This window comes from Anabrus simplex, chromosome 1 (assembly GCF_040414725.1).
Source record: "Anabrus simplex isolate iqAnaSimp1 chromosome 1, ASM4041472v1, whole genome shotgun sequence".
Classification (NCBI taxonomy): Eukaryota; Metazoa; Arthropoda; class Insecta; order Orthoptera; family Tettigoniidae; genus Anabrus; species Anabrus simplex.
In genome coordinates this window covers 542,690-565,658 of record NC_090265.1, presented here as the reverse complement: position 1 = coordinate 565,658, position 22,969 = coordinate 542,690, and the positions used below count along the sequence as shown (strand labels likewise).

The following is a 22,969-nucleotide window of genomic DNA, read 5'->3' as shown; positions in this document are numbered from 1 at the left end:
TGTTGTTTGTTATAGGTCCCAGTATTTTTCTCAAAATTCTTCTTTCAACTTTTTCTAATTTTTCAAAATCTCCAATTCTTGTAAGTTTAAAGAGTTTCTGCTGCATGTAAAATTTTTGGCTGGGCCACTGTTTGATAATGTCTTAATTTCAAATTCCAGGATAGACATTTCTTATTGTATATATTTTTTGTCATATATCTTGTAAAACATCCTTTCCATTTTGTTTACCCTTATATATATATAATATATATATATATATATATATATATATATATAGAGCTACCTGTTCTTTTATGGTATTCTGTCAAGGTATTTTATTAAATGTTAATGTGTATTTTTAACCCCCAGAACATAGTTCATCCATGGAAGAAATTCTTCACTTCTGGATCAGTGTGGGCTGCAATTGTGGCGAACGTCAGTGAAAACTGGGGATTCCTCACTCTCATAACACAGCTGCCATTATTTATGAAGGGTGAGCACTTATAACATTCCTTGTGTCCGACTCCTTGGCTGAATGGGGTTCTGTTCCCAGATGAACGGTGGCCTGTAAATTATTATACAGTATTCATATTACTCATATTATTAACCCTTTGCACTCCAATTTCTTTTCACTCTTATTGATTTCTGCACTTTCATCAGAAAATGACCTAATTTGTAACACAATAGATTTTCCCCAGACAATTAACAAAATAATATGTTGAAATGAATGTGTACTTTAGTCAATGAAACAGTGTTTGAACATCTTCATCTCATTTATGATATATACTTCACTATGCGAGCAACTGTAGTGAGATGGACAGCAGGCAATGGGATGAAAAGCCAAGTTGTAAGTTTCACCAAGAGGAACAGTCCTAGGTGTTAATATAAGGAATGATCTTCATTGAGGCAATCATATTAATGAGGTAGTTAAGAAAGGTTACAGATCTCTTCACCTGGTTATGGGAGTATTTACGGGTTATAGTAAGGATTTTAAGGAGAGGGCATGTAAGTCTCTGGTAAGACCACAGTAAGAATATGGCCCCATTGTATGGGACCCGCACCACGGCTACATGGTATGCGAACTGGAAAATTTCAAAGGAAAGCAACACGATTTCTTCAGGTTGATGTCTGACAAAGGAGTGGTGTTACTAAAATGTTTCAAACTTTGGGCTGGGAAGACTTGGGAGTAAGGAGACGAGATACTCTACTATGTGGTATGTTTCGAGCTACCAGTGGAGAGTTGGGATGGAATGACATTAGTAGAAGATTAAGCTTGAGTGGAGCTTTTAAAAGTAGGAAGAAGATAAAGTTGGAATTCAAGAGGACATATTGGGGCAAATATTCATTTATAGGATGAGGGTTTGGAATAAATTATTAGCGAATTATTTTTTTAGAATTTGCTTTTATGTCACACCGACACAGGTAGTTCTTATGATGATGATAGGATAGGAAAGGCCTAGGAATGGGAAGGAAGCAGCGGTGCCCTTATTTACGGTACAGCCCCGGCATTTGCCTGGTGTGAAAATGGTAAACCACAGAAAACCATCTTCAGAGCTGCCGACAGTGGAATTCTAACCCACTATCACCCAGATGCAAGCTCACAGCTGCGCACGCATAACCGCATAGCCAACTCACCTGGTAATAAATTATGAAGGGAAACGTTCGATATACAGTATTTCCAAGTTTGTTGAAAACATTTAAGAAAACAGCTTCATAAACAATTACAAATAAATGTAAATAGGAGGTAAAGAACTGATAGGGAATCTGCCACCTGAGCGACCGCCCTACATGCAGATTGATTGATTGATTGATTGATTGATTGATTGATTGATTGATTGATTGATTGATCAATCTGAGGGCCCAAGGTTTGATTCCCAGCCAGATTGGGGATTTTAATCATGTGTGCTTCCCTTTGTCAGTACTGAAGCCTTTATTTTTACCATTGGCATTATCTACATGCAGAAGCTGGAGAGGTTAGAGTTGTCAGTGGTCACCGAAATTCTGTTCGCGGTACGTTTGTAAGGACGCCCAACACGACTACTGCCACTGTCATGTAATGTTGATGGCCTGTATACAATGTCTTTTCCTTCTTTTCAGGATCACATGTAAATTGTTGCTTGTTTTCTGGCATTTCTTCTCCAGTGTCACTACACAAATGGTGCAGTTCATATTTGGAAGCAATGGATAGTCATCAGATGAATTCTGTTCATCCAAAAACTTGCTGATTCCCTGTTCTTTTAGTTCTGTATCTGTGCTTGTGGAGGTTAAAGTATAACCACAGGAATATATAATGTACAACATGTACTCCACTTCAGTAATAGTCATTAGAAAATAACATGAAATAGACAGTGTGCAGAGGAAAGCAGCAAGATTTGTAACAGGGGATTTCAGGAGAAAGAGTAGTGTATCAGAAATGTTAAAGGAACTTGGGTGGGAAAGTAAGAGAAGGGAGAAAACTAGACTTCTAGGATTATATAGAGCCTATACAGGAGAAGCAGCATGGGGAGAAATCCGTGAGAGGCTTCAGTTGGAAAATAATTATATTGGCAGGACAGACCACAAATATAAATTTAGAAAGAATTTTAGCAGAAGCGATTGGGGTAAATTTTCATTCATTGGGAAGGGTGTGAAGGAGTGGAACAGTTTACCAGGGGTAGTGTTTGATCCTTTTCCAAAATCTGTACAGATATTCAAGAAGAGAATAAACAGCAACAGAGAAAATAAATGAAGTGTTAGAGGGCATACGACCAGTGCAGGTTGTTGTAAATTTAAAAAAATGTGTGTGAATAAATTAATTCCATCCCCTGGTCTAAGGAGTTTGGACAGCCAAAGTAGGGGACTGCCTGTAGGGGTGAAGTACAGTGGGGACTTCGAGGGCCCTGGGACCGCTACGGTAACTGTGAAGGCCCTTCAGGAACTCTGAAAAGTGGTGGCAAAAGGGGCTCTGGTTAAGACGCAGCAGGTCGTTATGCTACTTAGGTTCCAGAATGGGTTTAAAAAAAAAAAAAAGTAAATAAATGCAATAATGTAAAGTTTAATCTTATACCAGTTGTATAGTATCATTTGAAGTAATTCCACATACTGTATATCAGTTGACTATATTTGTAAGCAGTACAGGAGACATTGTAAGTAGAATTTTGTAAACAATATAAATTTATTAAGGATGAGCTGTGTGTTTAATAGAAAAAATTGTTAGCGTAAATTGTATAATATTGTATTATAGGAAAATTTTCTTCTCTTGTTAATTTAATATTTAGTGCTTGACAGTAATGTATTTTAGTGTACCATTTGCCACCGAGGTAGATGCCTCATTTGCAAATAAAGAGATTTTGATTTGATTTTTGATTTGACATGACGATCGGCAGGAATGGAAAGTTCCATTGACGAAGGAAAGAGTTTGATTGAGAGTAAAAACATGCTTTAAATGAAAGTGGCCAGACATAGGAGTTTTAAAGGTTAAAATGATGTGGGATTATTCCTCTTGGTTTTAATATCAGTCGTTCATCCCAACATTGCTTCATCAGACTCATTGAATGAAGCTTATTTATAGTTGTTCATTGCATTTGGCTAATGTAATGAACACATTGAAGAGAACTGATTTGTATTTCTGTTTTGAGATGTCCTCCAGTTTGACGTACAAGAGGCAGGGTTCCTATCAGCTCTCCCGTACCTGGCTGTGGCTATCACTTTACAAGTGGCTGGTGTCCTTGCAGACTGGATACTCTCCAGGAAAATGCTGAGCATCACCAATGTAAGTACACTTTTCAAGGGACTGACACAACAACTGTAAACGGCATGTGAACTGTCCCAAACACAAATTTATTATTACTATTAAGCTGTAACACTACATATTGCATTGTCTGAAAAATTTACCGCATCAAAAATAAATGAATACACAATTACTTTACCAATTGAAAATGTATGAAATTGTTGATTGTTTTTGTCTGTTATATGTTCGTATTAGTTCCATCTTCTCCACACCGAGCTCGATAGCTGCAGTCGCTTAAGTGCGGGCAGTATCCAGTATTGGGAAGTAGTGGGTTCAAATCCCACTGTTGGCAGCCCTGAAGATGGTGTTCCATAGTTTCCCATTTTCACACCAGGCAAATGGATACTCTGTCACTGTACCTTAATTAAGGCCACAGCCACTCCTAGGCTCTTCCTGTCCCATTTTTGCCATAAGACCTGTCTGTGTCGATGCGACATTAAGCAACTTGTAAAAAACACCTTCTCTACAGCATATAAGGCATTAAAAGCCCCTTCCTCTCCTGATCACCCCTGATCTGCACTTATGAGTATCACACAAGTGGCAGATTCTCTATAGATTATTTAACTAGTCTTTTCTTAAATGATTTCAAAGAAGTCAGAAATTTATCGAACCTCTCCGTTGGTAAACTAATTCAATCACTAATACCTCTTCCATCTTCTTCTTTGAGTAATTCAGTCTATGACTGGTTTGCCCTTGCGATGAATCTTCTCCAACTGGGTCGATCCTGTGCAGTACGTTTTGCGTCTGCATAGCTCCTGCATCCTGAGTTCACAAGAAATGTCACCATGAATGTTTTTCTTGACCTTCCACGAGGGCGTTTTCCTGGTATTTTTACCTTCCAAACTTTCCATCAACATATTTCTATGTCAAAGCCTATGTCCCATCCAAGAAAGTCGTCTCTTCCTAATCTGACTCAACAGCTATCTTTTCTTGGACAGTGTTCAGTAGCTCTGTTGGTCTTCTCCACCCAACTTATCCCTTGCTACCAACGCCGACACCACATCTCAAAGGCTTCTAGCCTCATAATATAACATGGTTAATGTCCAGGTCTCAACACAACAGACGTAAGATGACGGACATAGAAGGGACCGTTTATCTCTGAAGGCTTCCTCTGCTATTGCTGTTCATGTGTTTATTTCAGTGTGACGTGTAAGGTTTTCTGTTATGATATGATCAAGGTATGTGAACTCTCCTCCTTGTTGTACAGGCTCACCACTGATCTTCACGTGCAATGTTCCTACGAAACATCATGACTTTTGTTTTATTAATATTCATTTTCATACCAAATTCTTTAGCTTTTTCATTCAGCTTTAGCAACATTTTGGATAAATTCATTGGACTACCTGCAACTATAACTTGATCATCAGCAAATTTGATGGTCTGCAGTAGTCTCCCTCTTATTTTCACCCCAAACTTGGTTTTTGTTAACCCTTTTGCTCTCAGGCTATTTTCACCGGTCAAGCCCAAAACACTCAGGCCATTTTTCATGATTATGCATGTTAAAATGTAAAAAATTGCCGTATAAAGAAATCCCCAGTTACAAAATTGAAAAAAATTACAGTAGTACACTATTTAATATCGTTTTAGGAAACAATTATCCCAAAATTGTTCATGGCATATTTTACTTCAAAATAAATTTTGAAATTTGAAAATATATTACAAAAAATAAAAATCTGTTTTTAAATACTAAAAAAGTAATATGTTCTTTAGTGATATTGGTGTTCAGTCATTCTGAAAATAAGAGCATTTAATTCTGTATAACATGATATAATTTTGTTTTTTGTATTCTTATTTAGTCATGAGTTATAGCACCTGACGTAAAGAACTGTACACGTACCTTCCGGAGTCAGCATTTGTGTTTTGCAAAACATTCTCCTATCCTCAGTACCTGTAAAATCCGAATCACTTCTTCTTTATCTACAGCTTTTCCCACACCTGTGGGGTCGCGGGTGCGAACTGTGTCGCACATGTGGATTTGGCTGGTGGTTTATGGCCGGATGCCCTTGCTGACGCCAACCCTATATGGGGGGAAGTAATCACTATCGCGTGTTACCGTGGTAGTTTGTAGTGCAGTGTGTTGTCTGAATATGAAGAAGAAAGTGTTGGGACAAACACAAACACACAGGCCCCGGGTCAGAAGAATTAATCAATGGCGATTAAAATTCTTGACCTGGCCGCGAATGAAACCCGGGCCCTCTGAACCGAATACCTCAACGCTGATCATTCGGCCAATGAGTCGGACTGAAATACGAATCAATATCGGCTATAACGTCACCGTCATCGTCTAAAGCATCTAAATAATCCAAAACATCGGAATTATTTAGTCTAGAACTTGGCCCAGCCATGTAAAAAAATTAGGCCTACTCGTGGCACGAAAATCTAATAACACGAAATGTTAAACTAAAATTCACTTGAGAACACTGATAAATGTAGAATATAAAGAAAATATAATTAACAATAATCTATTATTAAAATGGAAGCAATAAAACGAAGGAAAACACGTATTTTGAAGCTTAAATGAGACTGTACTGGCAAGCAGCACACTTCAACTCGTCATGCGGTGAACATACGCGGTTTGATATCTTCATTTGTTCCAAACAGGTGAGCTTAGTGTCTGTATCTCTCGAGAAAAGTGTAAACTAAATCCAAAAGCTACTATTAATGTCTTTTCCTGACATCTGGGGGTCCATTAAGGTACTTATACAGCCGTCCGAACACAAAGCCGATAGATCGGCACGCTGAGTGTTTTAAGCAATACCACCCGAGCCGATAGATCGGCTCGCTGAGCGTATAAGGGTTAAAGATTTATTGACGATTTTCTCAGCAGAGACATTAAACAGGAATGGTACGAGTAGACAGCCTTGTCTCACTCCTTTCAGTATATATACAGGGGCTGTTAGTTCGTGTCATGTGATGTAGGCAACCTATCTCAATGAGAAGTGGAAATCGCACTTTATGAAACGCTTTCTCACAATCAATGAAGTTCTTCTTCCTCTTCTTCTTCAAGGTGACTCAAAATGATATCTTACTATCGTTGACACTACTGATATTATCCTCAACATTTACAAACTTTTGAAATGAACAAGACTCGTCTACCACAGACCAGTTTTTGGGCTCTGGTATATTCTCTTCCTGATGTGGATGCTCCTCTCCACAAACTAGAATCCTACCTTCTAGAAACAGCTACATTTATGATTACAGGAGCAGTACTCGAGAATACTTCTGCCCCAAAATGCATGGCATGAAAAACAGTTACAGTTTCTTTTTTTTAAATTTGTGTTTTAATTTTTATCCGATACATTTCTGATGTGTAATCTTAATATCCTATCCCTTGACACATTTATCCTATCAAAATCAATCAATCACTGATCTGCAGTTAGGGCTATTGTCCAGGTTGCCAATTTCGTATCTCTTGCTTACCTAGACTTCTTTTAAAATGGCTTTGAAGATGTTGGAAATTTATTGAACATTTTCCTTGGTGAATAATTCCAATCCCTAATTCCTCGTCCTAGAAACAAACATTTGTCCAAGTTTGTCCTCTTGAGTTCTTTACTAAAGAGACTGTAAGACAATGAAAAACTGATTGGCAGTAGTAGTAGTAAAAGTAAGGAAAATAATGCTGGTATCCAGTCCTTTCTACAGGGACTTATGGTGCCTAAACAATAATTTGCACCTTTATATGTGTTACGTTGAACCCGAAAATCTACCCGATATAACGGAATTCGTCAGATAGTTACACAGATGATGACTTTTATTATTTTCCACAAACAAACTTTATTTACATCATCCTTTCTTGTACAAATAAAAACTTGTTCTCCAAACCAAAGAGTATAAAATCTGGTGGGTGCATTCCATTTAGTCTCTGGATGTAACATACCTCCCACCTTTTGGTTTTCTTTATTCCTCTGTTAACAGAAAACCAAAATGAACCAATAAAAGAATCTGACAATTTGAGAAAACTTGGAAAATCTTCTTAGGTACCAGACATCTCCATTCTCCGCTGAGGAATTGATCAGTAATGCAGATATTTTTCTTCTCTCTTGTTTGATGATGTCATCATCCACGTTGACCACTGATGTCGGCCATTCCCCTTCTGCCAACTTCAACCAGTGAGGACCCTCCCACCATTTGGAGTCTATAAGGACTTCTACGAAACAGCCTCGAGATGGAAGGTCAGCTGGATTCTGCTCCCCAGGAAGATGCCTCCAGTCTTCTTGTCTCGTCAGAGATCTAATCTCCTTCACTCGATTGTTCACTAACACTCCCCATGACTCATCTCTCTTGATCCAATACAATGCCGCTGAAGAGTCCGTCCAATAAAACTCCGAGACGTTCAAGTTCAGACTTTCTCTGACCAAGTTTGCTAGTCGACTACCAATACAACATTCCAGGAGTTCCAATCGTGGCATCAAAATTTCCTTCAGTGGTGAAACTCTTGTCTTTTCCATGATCAGCTGAACAGAAACAATCTCTTCAGTTCCGGTACAGCTTCGTATGAAGACAGCTGCAGCATAAGCACTCCGGCTGGCACCACAAAATGTATGTAAACTCCAGGTTTGTTCAGACCTGCTTACTACGAAATGTCTCGGTATTTTCACTTCAGAAAGTCGCCAAACTTCAGATTCCCATTTTCTAAACTTCTTCTGTACATCCTCTGGCAATGGATCATCCCACCCCATCTTCGAATTCCAGCTATCCTGAATGAGAAGTTTAAGGAATAAGGTCAGAGGACATGAAAAACCAATGGGATCAAAAATCCTCTGAGCAGATGCCAAGATTTTTCTTCGTGTAACACATCCAGTCTCATTTTGAGGCCTCACATCACAGTAAAATACATCTTCTTCCTTGTCCCATAATAATTCAAGAACAGGAGAAATCCTCTCAAACGTATTCTCTTTTCCCCTGGAGATGCATTCCCAGCCACGTAGTTCACATCTGGCTCCTGAAAGTAGTTTCATAGATTTCTCAACAAATTGGGTCGTTTCCTCCTCTGAATCAAGGGATGTTACGCAGTTGTCGACATAGAATGAGCTTTTTAATAGTTGTGCTGTTTCTTGCAGTTCAGGAGGGATGTTTTCTAAATGGAGATCAAGAACAGCACCCAACAAGAATGGACTACACTTGAGCCCAAATACAACTCGTCGATGTCGGAATAACTTGAATTTTTTCATGGAGGAATCCTCCCACCATAGGAATCTCAAGAAATCTCTGTCTGAAGGAGCAACAGAAATTTGCAGAAAGGCCCTTTTTATGTCCGAAATTACTCCAATTTCACGACAGCGAAACCTGATCAGAATAGGTGGAATTTGTTCCAGCAGATTTGGTCCTTTCTCCAGGCACTCATTCAGAGATGGACTTTCCTTCCCCCTGCAAGAAGCATCAAATACGGGTCTTAACGGTGTGGTTGAATTTTCTTTGAATACACCTCTGTGAGGTAAATAGTGACATTTATTCTCAAGGTCTTGAAAGGGTACCTCTTCAATCACCCCTTCTTGAAGCCAATCCCGAAACACAACATTGTATTCCTGATACTTGTTGCTACTCAACAATTTGTTAGTTGTCATCCTGCACCTCTTCTCAGCAATTTCCAAATTGTTGCGGAGCTCCTCAGATACCTCATTCCATGGTAGATGGACTTCGTAACGGCCTTCCTCGTTGATTGAGACAGTCTTCTTAAAATGATCCAAGGTAGCCATTTCTATTTCTTTCTTCGATGTCCTCTCAGCAGGATCCCTAACTCCCAGGGTGTCCAACTTCCATAAATCAGTGATTGCAGTGTTTAAAGTCAACATCGACGATACCACCATACTGGATGAGTCTGAGAGACTGTTCAGAGATAGCCTCCCCATAACAACCCACCCACGTTGAGTCTCAACTGCCACTGATCCACATTTCATGTTTTTTATTCTTCCAGTGAGAAGTGTTCCGTAGGTGTCCGCTCCTAAAAGAAGTTCAATTTCAGGCGTCCCTTCTCCAGAATCAGAGAGAAAGATTCTATTTTTTTCAAGTGCTTTCATCCAAGGACCACTTTGGATTCTAGGGACAGTACCACAAATAATCGGTTGATCCAATATAGGGATCTTACATGTGTACCTGCCATCTAAACTGCTCAACTGTATTTGATAATTAAAATGTAGATACTCTTTTGATTCAGTTCCTCCAAACAGAGCATGAATCATGTTTTCAGATCCCGACGGTTCCAGTCCGATGGTATCTACCAGTTTCTTTAATATGTATGATCGTTGTGATCCACTATCTATGAGTGCTCTTACTACCCGATCCCCTTTTCTTCCTGTGATCTTCACCAACAAGGTCTGCAGAAGAACATCCTGACTACAGTTTTGGTTACCCCCCAAAAAAAAGGCTTAATAAGAGGGTTACACAAGACAAGAAATTGTACAGAAAAACTAAAGTTGATGAATTTGGGACTTACCTTAAATCACAATTCAGTTGTTGGATAAGTGAAGGGAGTAATGTGGATACACTTTGAGCTAAATTTAAAGGAATCATTTGGGAAGGAGAGAAGAGATTTGTACCTGTTAAGAAGGGTAAAATGACCTCAGACCCTGTTTTTTTTATACAAGGGAAATAAGAAAATTAAAAAGAAAATGTAGAATAGTAAACAGGAAAATCAAAGAGGGTAGGGAGAGTAGAGAAACTAGAAAACAGCTAATGAGGGAACTGAATAGAGTGAAAAAGGAAGCAAAAGAGAATTATATGAATGGCATACTTCAAGAGGGTAATGACCACAAAGGGAAATGGAAAAAGCTGTATTCATATATCAGGAATCAAAAAGGAAAAGGAATCCAAATTCCTACAATGGTGGGAGAAGGGGGTGAACACTATTTAACAGATACTGAGAAAGCAAACCTATTTAGTAGGGAATTTAGAGATTCAGTAGATGATTGTCAAGAGTTGGAAACCGAAACAGAAGATAGAGAGGGAGAGAGACAGAGGGAAACAAGAAGCTTCTCATTCACAAACGAAAATATTTTCAGAGAAATCCAACTGCTTCAGCAAGGAAAAGCAGCAGGAAGTGATCAAATTACTGGGGAGGTATTAAAGACAATGGGGTGGTACATAGTGCCTTATTTAAAATTTCTCTTTGACTATGTCATAAATAATAGTGTAATACCAAAGGAATGGAAGGAATCTATAATAATACCAATTTATAAAGGAAAGGGTGATAAAAGGAAACCAGAGAACTACAGACCAATCAGCCTGACCAGTATAGTTTGTAAAATACTGGAGAGTATAATATCGAAGTACATCAGAGGGATACGTGATGATAAAAATTGGTTCATGAGGAGCCAGTATGGATTTAGAAAGAAATTTTCTTGTGAGGCACAACTGGTGGGATTTCAGCAGGACATATCAGATCAATTGGATTCAGGAGGTCAGTTAGATTGCATAGCCATAGATCTTTCCAAAGCCTTTGATAGAGTGGAACATGGAATATTATTAAAGAAATTGGAGGGAATAGGATTGGACGTAAGGGTTACACGTTGGATAAAAACATTTCTAAATTCAAGGGTTCAGAAAGTCAAAGTAGGAAATAATGTATCTCAGGAAGAGAAAGTTTGGAAGGGAATTGCACAGGGTAGTATAATCGGTCCATTACTTTTCTTAATATACGCAAATGATTTCGGGAACAATATGACATCAAAAATAAGATTGTATGCAGATGACATAATTGTTTATAGGGAAATAAGCAACATTGAGGATTGTTCAGAATTACAAAGGGACCTTGAAAGTATCCAACAATGGGTTGAAGAAAATAATATGAAGGTTATTGGAGGCAAATCAATTGTTACAACTTTTACAAACAGGAGCTTTAAAACTGAATTTGAATATACTTTGGATGAGGTAGTTATCCCAAAAGATGGCAAGTGCAAATACTTAGGTGTGAGATTTGAAAGTAATTTGCACTGGAAGGGTCATATTGATGACATTGTTGGGAAAGCATACAGATCGTTACATGTCATAATGAGGCTACTTAAAGGATGCAACAAAGAATTAAAAGAAAAAAGTTACTTGAGTATGGTTCGTCCATTATTGGAATATGCAAACAGTGTTTGGGATCCTCACCAAGAATACCTAATAAAAGAAATAGATAGTGTGCAGAGGAAAGCAGCAAGATTTGTAACAGGGGATTTCAGGAGAAAGAGTAGTGTATCAGAAATGTTAAAGGAACTTGGGTGGGAAACTTTAAGTAAGAGAAGGGAGAAAACTAGACTTATAGGATTATATAGAGCCTATACGGGAGAAGAAGCATGGGGAGATATCCGTGAGAGGCTTCAGTTGGAAAATAATTATATCGGCAGGACTGACCACAAATATAAATTTAGAAAGAATTTTAGCAGAAGCGATTGGGGTAAATTTTCATTCATTGGGAAGGGTGTGAAGGAGTGGAACAGTTTACCAGGGGTAGTGTTTGATCCTTTTCCAAAATCTGTACAGATATTCAAGAAGAGAATAAACAGCAACAGAGAAAATAAATGAAGTGTTAGAGGGCATTCGACCAGTGCAGGTTATTGTAAATAAAAAAATGTGTGTGAATAAATTAATTCCATCCCCTGGTCTAAGGAGTTTGGACAGCCAAAGTAGGGGACTGCCTGTAGGGGTGAAGTACAGTGGGGACTTCGGGGGCCCTGGGACCGCTACGGTAGCTGTGAAGGCCCTTCAGGAACTCTGAAAAGTGGTGGCAAAAGGGGCTCTGGTTAAGACGCAGCAGGTCGTTATGCTACTTAGGATCCAGAACGGGTAAAAAAAAAAAAAAAAAAAATTAAATAAATAAATGCAATGTAAATATTAATCTTATACCAGTTGTATAGTATCATTTGAAGTAATTATACATACTGTATATCAGTTGACTATATTTGTAAGTAGTACAGGAGATATAAGTAGAATTTTGTAAACAATATAAATTTATTAAGGATGAGCTGTGTGTTTAATAGAAAACATTGTTAGCGTAAATTGTATAATATTGTATTATAGGAAAATTTTCTTCTCTTGTTAATTTAATATTTAGTGCTTGACAATAATGTATTTTAGTGTACCATTTGCCACCGAGGTAGACACCTCATTTGCAAATAAAGAGATTTTGATTTGATTTTGAGGTAGCACTGGCACCTTCCTATTCGTCTTATGTTTCTTCCACATTTTCCTTGGAAATATTTGAAGGTAATGTTGGGCACATTAGAACAACATGTTTCTTTCCACAGAAGTGACACATTACATTACCCTGACAGATCTTGGCAACATGACCAGGTCTCAAGCACTGATAACAATACCCCACTTTCATTAAACTATCCTTTCTTTCCACTAGAGTCATCTTCTGCGCCTTGAAGCACTCTTTGCTCTCATGAGATTTTCTGCAGAATACACATACATTTCCAAGATCTTTAATGTCTCCTGTGAGCAGACTACTAGCAGTGGCCATGTTTTCCATTTCGTTTAACCTAGGTTTCTGCTTTGTAGGCTTCTGATTTGCTGTATTAAATCCTCCTTGGGCTAGTGCTACCCTCTGTTCACCTTCCACTTCATTCTTGAGGAATAAAATCAGTTGCGAGAGTTTGTCATAGTATAAATCCTCGGTAGAGTCACTAACAGGGTGATGGACAGAATTTCTAAGCCATATTCTCAGCAAGTCTTCTGGTAGAGATGACTCCACTAACGGAAACAAGAATGCTGCGTACTTGTCAGCAGTCATGCCCAGAGATTCAAGGGATCGAAGGTGGGATTCTAAGCGATCGTAGAGCTTTAGGAGAGTTAGTCTTTGTGTTGAAGAAACATTTTGAATCACAAGTCCAAGTAGTTCGCGAACATAAAATTCTACGAGTAATTCTTCTTTTCCGAATCTACTTTTAAGACACTGAACTGCACTATCATAATTTTTTGCTGTTGGAGGGAAACTAGTTACCACCTCCCTAGCTCTACTTCCTTCAACAGTACATTGGATCAAATATTGAAATTTATCTTCTTTTTCTATGTCTGAGTCATCATGAATTCGACGAAACCGACTCCAAAACCCTAACCAGTCCCTAACCTCTCCGGAAAATTTTTGAAGTTCAATTTTCGGCAGTTTGAGCTTTTTCTGTGAGAAACCTATGAAACCATCAGTCGATATTTGATTTCCTTCATTTGTACATTGTGATAATACAACACACTCCATTCTCTGACGAGCTTCATCTACTTTATCACGATATTCATTCACTTTATCGTATTCATTTGTGTATCGTTCTTCGTCACTGTCGTCGAGAAGCAGTTCTAATATTTTCTCATCGGCATCCTTCAGTTCATGTTCTAGTCGTTCTAGTTTAGTAAAATGCAATCTTACCTTGTTGGGGTCTGTTTCCGCCATCACCGCATCGTATGTTTTCGTGAACATCGCACGTATTGGTTTTCGCGATTTAGTCAACTTATCCATTTCAAATTACTGCTTTGTTCACGTCCTGTCATGGTCGCCACTAATGTTACGTCGAACCCGAAAATCTACCCGATATAACGGAATTTGTCAGATAGTTACACAGGTGATGACTTTTATTATTTTCCACAAAGAAACTTTATTTACATCATCCTTTCTTGTACAAAAAAAAACCTGTTCTCCAAACCAAAGAGTATAAAATCTGGTGGGTGCATTCCATTTAGTCTCTGGATGTAACAATATGGTTATAAACAAGTATTACAGATGATTGAATTTTGAATACTACTTGTCCAGCATTCTTTCATAATATAAACTAACTTCCACAAGGAATGTCAGTTTGTAAGATTTAAATTCTAACTTTTCAAAATACAGTATAATAAATTGTCCTTTTTCTTAGCATGCCAAACATGTCGTAAACTTTTCCTTCATACCACAATATGTACAACAGGAGTCATTTTCAATGTTTATGCACAAAGTTTATCATCCTTCATAATAGTGATTACATTTTGGAGTCCTTAAAATTCATAGTTATATATGCAAAGTTTCTTTATTCTATCCATGACTTAAATAAATACATTGTCCAAATTTCTTCAATTTAAACAAGCACTTGAGTGGTACGTTTGTATGATGCTAGCTATGGTCTTGATATAACTATTCCTGATGCAAAATTACTCTTTGTGTTACCTAAGTAAATCATCATCCATGTGTCAGGCAATATATAGTGAACGGTTGCAATATACATTCATTTTATTTTCCAGTACCGAGGGGAAAAGTTGGCTTACTATTATAACCGAAGTAGCTCCTCCTCCCTTCAGGTAAACCTAGCCCAACATATCCTTGCAGGTATCTCTTACTTTCCACCTCTCTGGTCAAAATACCTTACTTGATAGACAAGGCTACAACATTTCTCTTGTCCCCAACCAAAAAATTATTTCATTATATTCTAACTTTGAGATTTTATCATTCAAAAGGTTCGTAAGATATTCATATGCGGGGCCTTCATCTGCCAGTGTACTTTCATGCTTCTTGCGGCATTTCTGCTGACTCCCAGTGGTGCCATCACGTGTCTCACGTTAGCTGTGGGACTGGGAGCGTTTGCTACATCAGGATTCTTGTGAGTAGACTCACTTTTATGGGCTGATGACTGCTTTTTATCTACAACCTGTTTTTCTGTTCATTTGGCAGAACATTTGAATGTTTTTGATGTGGAGAGTTTTTAAAATTACTGTTTAGCTTTTTTCCTGGGTTGAACCTGTTGTTTTATGTACAGTTTACTTTTTGTACTGACACAGACAGATTTTATGATCCTGGACAGGATAGGCGAGGTCTTAGACTTTGGAGGAAGTGCCCCTGGCCTTCATTGAGGAGCTTTTGCCTGGTGTGAAGATGGGAAACCACAGAAAACCACCTTCATGGCTGTGGATCGAACCCACTATCTTCTGAATGCAAGCTGACAGCTACACAACCTAAACCGCATAGCCACTTGCCTAATATGTACAGGTTATTCTTTATCAAGGCAACTGATGCACCCCTACCAAAATCTCCGAAAATGTAAGAAGCTACAGGAATAAAGAAACATCTGAACAACATGTTAACAATTCATATTTTATGTCTATTACTCTATTGGCCCATATATATATATATAACAGCCTCACCAACCCTGAAATATTGGAAGATGTTCACAAGAAAATTCTGAAGATTGGAGGTCAAAGCCATGAAACTGTTGACAGTTTCAAATACTTAAGACAAGTCAGCCGTGCGATTAGGGGCATACAGCCGTGAACTTGCATCCGGGAAATAGTGGGTTCGAACCCCACTGTCGGCAGGATTGAAGATGGTTTTCCATGCTTCCCCATTTTCACACCAGTAGCTTCTTAGATTTTCTTTCAAGATTTTAGTAGGGGTACATTAGTCATCTTGATAAAGAATACTGCACAGTAACCTGTACATATTGAGCAAGTGCCTGTACCTTAATTTAGGCCACAACCACTTCCTTCCCACCCCTTGCCCTTTCTTGTCCGATTGTTGCCATAAGACCTATCTGTGTCGATGCAGCGGAAAGCTAATTGTAAAAAATAAAAATAAAAACCTAGGGAGTGAATGAACTCTGACGTAGCGAGTATGGTGGCGTGACCATCTGGACACAATCAGCGGGCAGTTCACCAAGCCCGCTGTACGGAATACTTGTGACGCTCCGCTCTCCCATCTGCGGTCAGCTGCTGATGTAAGGAGAGGACAGGCAGAGTTTAAAAGAATTTTATTTGTAATGTGTATTCAGTGAAATGCTTATGAATATATTTTTAGCACTTTTCATTCTCCTCGCACAGAAGAGTTATGATACTCATGTTAAAAACAGCTGAAACAAACTTCACATGCTAGCATTGTCCACTACACTTTTCAGTCCGAAATTTTTTGCTATTTGCTTTACGTTGCACCGACACAGATAGGTCGTATGGCGACGATGGGATAGGAAAGACTCAGGAATGGGAAGGAAGTGGCTGTGGCCTTAATTAAGGTACACCCCCAGCATTTGGCTGGTGTGAAAATGGGAAACCACGGAAAACCATCTTCAGGGCCGCCGACAGTGGGGTTTGAACTCACTATCTCCCAGATGCGAGCTCACAGCCCCTAACTGCACGGTCAACTCGCCCAGTAAATCTGGAATTAGCTGCGTCAATTTTACGTTTCTTCAGATTCAGGTTGTACTTTTTCCAATTTAGTTTTCTACTCAGTGGTTCAGGCACCCGATCTTCATCCTCACCATCTTCAGTCGAATCATCGAAATAGGCCGACCGTTTAGACGACAAAACAGTAACTGGGGTGGAAAACATGCCGGAAGTAGAAGATGTGATTGAAATCGTTCCATCACCAGAATCAGATGACAAATCACTGTCATCGTCATCTTCTTCAGAATCACTACTCAATGAGGACAAGAGCTTCCTCCACAGTATATCCTTCCTACATCATCAGACCTTTCACAGTTTCAGAGTGGTTGAAAGCTAAGCCAAGAAGCACAGGGAGCAACTAGGCGCCAAGTGAGTAGCATACCGTACATCATCTATGAACTGGTTACTCCTGTCATCTGGTTACAATACCCATAACTATAAACTCCCCAGATAGCCACGAGAGACTTCCAAGGCCAAACTTCCATAGCAGTCTATCGTAGTGAAACGGAAAACAGCCGAAAGACACACGACTTCTTCAGTGGTTGATCGGCTATGTGGCATGGCTCCACCACAGGGTGGGAATGTTAATGCAGAATACAAGGAGATTAACAAGAGGGTGCAACTTTGTCTGGAATAAGGAAGTACCAAGGAAATGTACTGAGATAATGTACAAAATGTATTATGCGCCCATATAGACTTACGGACCTGAAACCTGGATAATGACAAGTAGGGAGGAGAGTAGAATTCAAGCCAGCAAAATGAAATACCAAAGAAGTATGACAGGAAAGAGAAGGGAAGACAGATTGAGAAATGAACATGCGAGAAACGAGGTTGGAATGGAAAATGTAAATGAGATAATTGATTAGAGTAAACTAAGATACTTTGAACATGTAAAGAGAATGGAGGAGGAAAGAATTCCAAAACAGATGATAGAGATGAAGTTTGAGGGAAAGAGAGCGAGAGGGAGGCCTAGAACAAGGTGGATCGATTTATAAAATGTATAGTAATGTGTAACCATAACTTAGTAGACAGAGTAATTCATGTTAGCCCAAATATTTTAAGCATTTTATCGTAAACAAAACCTAGGATCCTAGCAATTTTCATCTTAGATATTAGGATCAGCAGCTGAAGATGCCTAGAACATAGGCTAAACATGCCCCGCTTAAGGCATAGTAATGATGTAGCATTATTTAAGTAAATTTGTAATCGTTAACAGCTTACTTACACAAATAAAATAATAGTAATAAAGTTATGAAACTTTAAACATAGTAAAAGAAAACTTAAGATTCAACAAAACATTGTAGCATAAAATGTAAACAAACAGGTTAGGAAACATGACAATTACAAAATGAATGTGGAAAGTGGCATACAACCCTGAGAGGTAATGGAACGTAGCCTTTTGCGAAGAAAGAAAATGTAGAGGGTAATTGGCCTTGGATTACACACATTTATTTTAAGAAAAAAGAAACAAATCTAAACTCATAATGGAAGGAACAAATCAAAAACTCAAAATAGGAAGATCTTTACAAGGAAATTTAGGATTTTACCGCACCTTCAGACATGTGCAGTGCGCTAAAAGAAATTTAATCACTTAATGTGAATTAAAAGAAAATTGTCCAATGGTACATGATGATTAAATGAGGGCGAATCCCTATCTACACACAAGTAGAAATAAGACATGATCAATCTAGGGAAAATATAACAGTATTTCAGAAAACTGTACTTACTTAATAATCTGTCAGACTTTTTTCATTCGCAAAATATGGTATAATATATAAACAATTTTAAAATCTCCAGTAACAGCTGACATGAAACAAACAACATTTTTATAAACTAGATGTTCAAACAAGCACAAAGGAAAACGAAAAACGAAATACAATATTTTGGATGTGATTTTCTTGTGCCATAATTAGTAGATAATGACAACACATGCAGTATAATTTATAAAATTGTTTCTTGTTGTTCGCAGTGTGAACTATTTAGACATCGCACCTCAACATGCAAGTGTGCTGCTTGGGATTGGAAACACATTTGGCAGCCTTCCTGGTATCATCAGTCCGACCATAACGGGCTTCATAGTTCAGAACAAGGTGGGTGAGTTTGTGACATTCCAGCTACACTAGCTCCATAGTTGTATGATTCAGTGTCACCAAACACCTCGTATAATAGTTGCTTTACTCTCCAGCTCTTCAAGCTTAAGGCTTAAAGACAAAATATCAAATAAAAATATACAGACTCTTGATCCCCCCAGGGGTGGAGTGGCATTAAGTAGACTCCCAAGGGAAACAAGGAAAAATAATGTGAATTAATTAAATTTGAAATTAAAATAACAGTTTATTGTAATTAAATTGATGACAACGTTTTCACGAGAACTGAACTTGTAGATTAAATTTAACCCCCTTGGAGCCAGGCGGTAGAGCAAGCACCCGCCCTTTAACCCTTTGGCACTCAGCCTATATGCAGGAGTTTGCTCGAAGACACTCAGACTAATTTCTGTCATTTTCCGAACCAAATTACAAAAAATCAACACGCAAACAGTTTAACACCCATTAAAATAAAATAAATCACACTAATACAGGAAACTATGAGCATTTCAGAAATGAATATACCTAGGACGTATTGTTATTGGTAAAGCCAAAAAAATTTATTAAATTTTGAAAATAAAATTAATTTTTAGTTTTCAATAACTGAAAAATCAGACGTTATTGCGTCTTCCTTCTTTCCTCTTAGACGTGAAAGAAAGAACATTTCATTCTGTATAATTTGATATCAGTATTATGTGTATGCTGCAATTCACTCATGAAGCATGGCAAAAAAGTTATTCAGTGTACATGTAACGGTCATCGATGTCAGGTCCTCGCGGTCCGATGCACGGTGAGCAGCTGTGATTGTGTCATTTCCCACATAATGCAAATCACTTTCAGCAAAAGAAGGTCATTATTACTGTCTAAATCATCTGAAAATTCAAGAATATCGACCTCATTCGGCCTTGAATATGGCCTAGCCATTACGATAAAAAGATGACGCAAGCACGTGCAACAACGGAGTTATGAAAAGGAGTAAAATTATAGTTTGCGAAGTGCAGCGAACACACGATATATCAAAGAAACAAAATATACTCTAACCTAAACTCATATCAAGATCAAATTGTTGTATTCATAAGCCAATCAAAACTGATCCATGCAATAACAACTTCAAATAACCACAACATGAACATTCACTGTCAACAGATTTCATTTGTCGAAAATAAAAATATTTTGTACGGCTGGTGGATATATCTGTAGAGTAAAACGCAAATTCAACGCTTTAAGGTGCCATCAAGATTAACTGTTACGATTTAACAGGCACACAAATGACTAAAATCCCTAAATAGGACAGAGCCGATGTATCGGCGCCGTCAGCTTTCTCGCTGAGTGTGAAAGGGTTAAATTGCCAAAGCTGATCAGTTTGGCCTTTATTAATCCAGTCGGAAGTTGCCAGAGCCGATTACATCGGCCGGCTTAAAATTCTGTGATATACATAATTTTGTGGCACTCTTTGTGAGAGCAAAATGTAAGTGGTTCACGTGATATTTTTTCATCAGGTATTCATGATGATAAATTAATGCATTATTGGAACAATGTGAAGTTAATGCGGATGATTTATCCAATAGCTATAGTGAATTTTGTTCAGAGAGTGGGTACGAAATTATACCGGATACGCCCCCAGGATCACTGCAACTAAAGAAGAGACATTTATTTGTTTCTAACGGCACTAAAGCTACTGTGAATATGGTAGTAGATGAAACTAGTGATGACGAAGATGATGATGATAATGTCTCTGGGGAACGTTTTGTGGAAATTTCACCCAATGAATCCGACAACATTCCTCAACCTCCTATCTCCTTCACGGAACTTCCTGGACCTAAACATGCCTCAACCGCTTGATTCTTTGCCCATATCATACCTCAGTTTATTTTTCACTTTCTCTCTAGTATAGAGCCTCCGTGACTCAGGCGGCAGTGCGCTGGCCTCTCACCGCTGGGTTCCACGGTTCAAATCCCGATCACTCCATGTGAGATTTGTGCTGGACAAAGCAGAGGCGAGACAGATTTTTCTCCGGGTACTCCGGATTTCTGTGTCATATTTCATTCCAGAAACACTTTCCAATATCATATCATTTCATCTGTCGTTCATTAATCATTGCCCCAGAGGAGTGCGACAGGCTTCAACAGCCGGCACAGTTCCTATCCTCGCCGCTAGATGGGTGCTTCATTCATTCCATTCCTGACCCGGTTGAATGACTGGAAACAGGCTGTGGATATTTTTTTTCCTCTCTCCTAAACCTCTCCATCCGCATAATAATCTGATGCCTGATGTGCCAGCCAGAGCCGTCACCATCGTCGTCGTGGCGTTGACTTCGTAAATGCTTTTTCAGGCACAGGAAGAAGTGGTACATGTACAGATAAGAAAAGGATTTCTACCCTGTCAATACTGTTTATTGTAACAATTAGCTTACAGCACCAGTTTCAACCCTAATTGGTCATCATCAGCTGAACATAAATACCTTTACATATGTATCAAACCGTAATTAACATTACCTTGTCTAAAGGAGGATGGCCTAAGGAAACACTGTATCTGATTTTGTCCAATTGGGCATGTTGAGTGTGAGTTAGTTGTGTGTTATGATTTGACTTTCAGGTACATGGGTATAAAGCTATCTTCTTCAGGACTAGAAATTTGACTGTAAAATCTATATCAATCAATCAATACTGATCTGCATTTAGGGCAGTCGCCCAGGTGGCAGATTCCCTATCTGTTGCTTTCCTAGCCTTTTTCGAAATGATTTCAAAGAAATTGGAAATTTATTGAACATCTCCCTTGGTAAGTTATTCCAATCCCTAACTCCCCTTCCCATAAATGAATATTTGCCCCAGTTTGTACTCTTGAATTCCAACTTTATCTTCATATTGTGATCTTTCCTACTTTTATAAACGCCATTCAAACCTATTCGTCTACTAATGTCATTCCACGCCATCTCTCCGCTGACGGCTCGGAACATACCACTTAGTCGAGCAACTCTTCTTCTTTCTCTCAATTCTTCCCAACCCAAACATTGCAACATTTTTGTAACACTACTCTTTTGTCGGAAATCACCCAGAACAAATCGAGCTGCTTTCCTTTGGATTTTTTCCAGTTCTTGAATCAGGTAATCCTGGTGAGGGTCCCATACACTGGAACCATACTCTAGTTGGGGTCTTACCAGAGACTTATATGCACTCTCCTTTACATCCTTACTACAACCCCTAAACACCCTCATAACCATGTGCAGAGATCGGTACCCTTTATTTACAATCCCATTTATGTGATTACCCCAGTGAAGATCTTTCCTTATATTAACACCTAGATACTTACAATGATCCCCAAAAGGAACTTTCACCCCATCAACGCAGTAATTAAAACTGAGAGGACTTTTCCTATTTGTGAAACTCACAACCTGACTTTTAGCCCCGTTTATCAACATACCATTGCCTGCTGTCCATCTCACAATATTTTCGAGGTCACGTTGCAGTTGCTCACAATCTTGTAACTTATTTATCACTCTATAGAGAATAATATCATCCGCAAAAAGCCTTACCTCTGATTCCACTCCTTTACTCATATCATTTATATATATAAGAAAACATAAAGGTCCGATAACACTGCCCTGAGGAACTCCCCTCTCAACTATTACAGGGTCAGACAAAGCTTCACCTACTCTAACTCTCTGAGATCTATTTTCTAGAAATATAGCAACCCATTCAGTCACTCTTTTGTCTAGTCCAATTGCACTCATTTTTGCCAGTAGTCTCCCATGATCCACCCTATCAAATGCTTTAGACATGTCAATCGCGATACAGTCCATTTGACCTCCAGAATCCAAGATATCTGCTATATCTTGCTGGAATCCTACAAGTTGAGCTTCAGTGGAATAACCTTTCCTAAAACCGAATTGCCTTCTATCGAACCAGTTATTAATTTCACAAACATGTCTAATATAATCAGAAAGAATGCCTTCCCAAAGCTTACATACAATGCATGTCAAACTTACTGGCCTGTAATTTTCAGCTTTATGTCTATCACCCTTTCCTTTATACACAGGGGCTACTAT

At 38.5% G+C, this 22,969-nt stretch overlaps 1 protein-coding gene across 4 annotated transcripts in view; it reads left to right on the top strand.

The window, feature by feature from the left end:
• Positions 1 to 22,969, top strand: part of LOC136883299 (sialin) — a 181,498-nt gene that overhangs the window by 143,001 nt on the left and 15,528 nt on the right. For all 4 annotated transcript variants that reach the window (XM_067155545.2, XM_068225241.1, XM_067155537.2 and 1 more), the window contains 4 exons: positions 349 to 472; positions 3,597 to 3,730; positions 15,146 to 15,288; positions 18,810 to 18,930. In XM_067155545.2, coding sequence (XP_067011646.2) covers positions 349 to 472; positions 3,597 to 3,730; positions 15,146 to 15,288; positions 18,810 to 18,930 — 522 coding nt within the window. The remainder of the gene's footprint in view (positions 1 to 348; positions 473 to 3,596; positions 3,731 to 15,145; positions 15,289 to 18,809; positions 18,931 to 22,969) is intronic.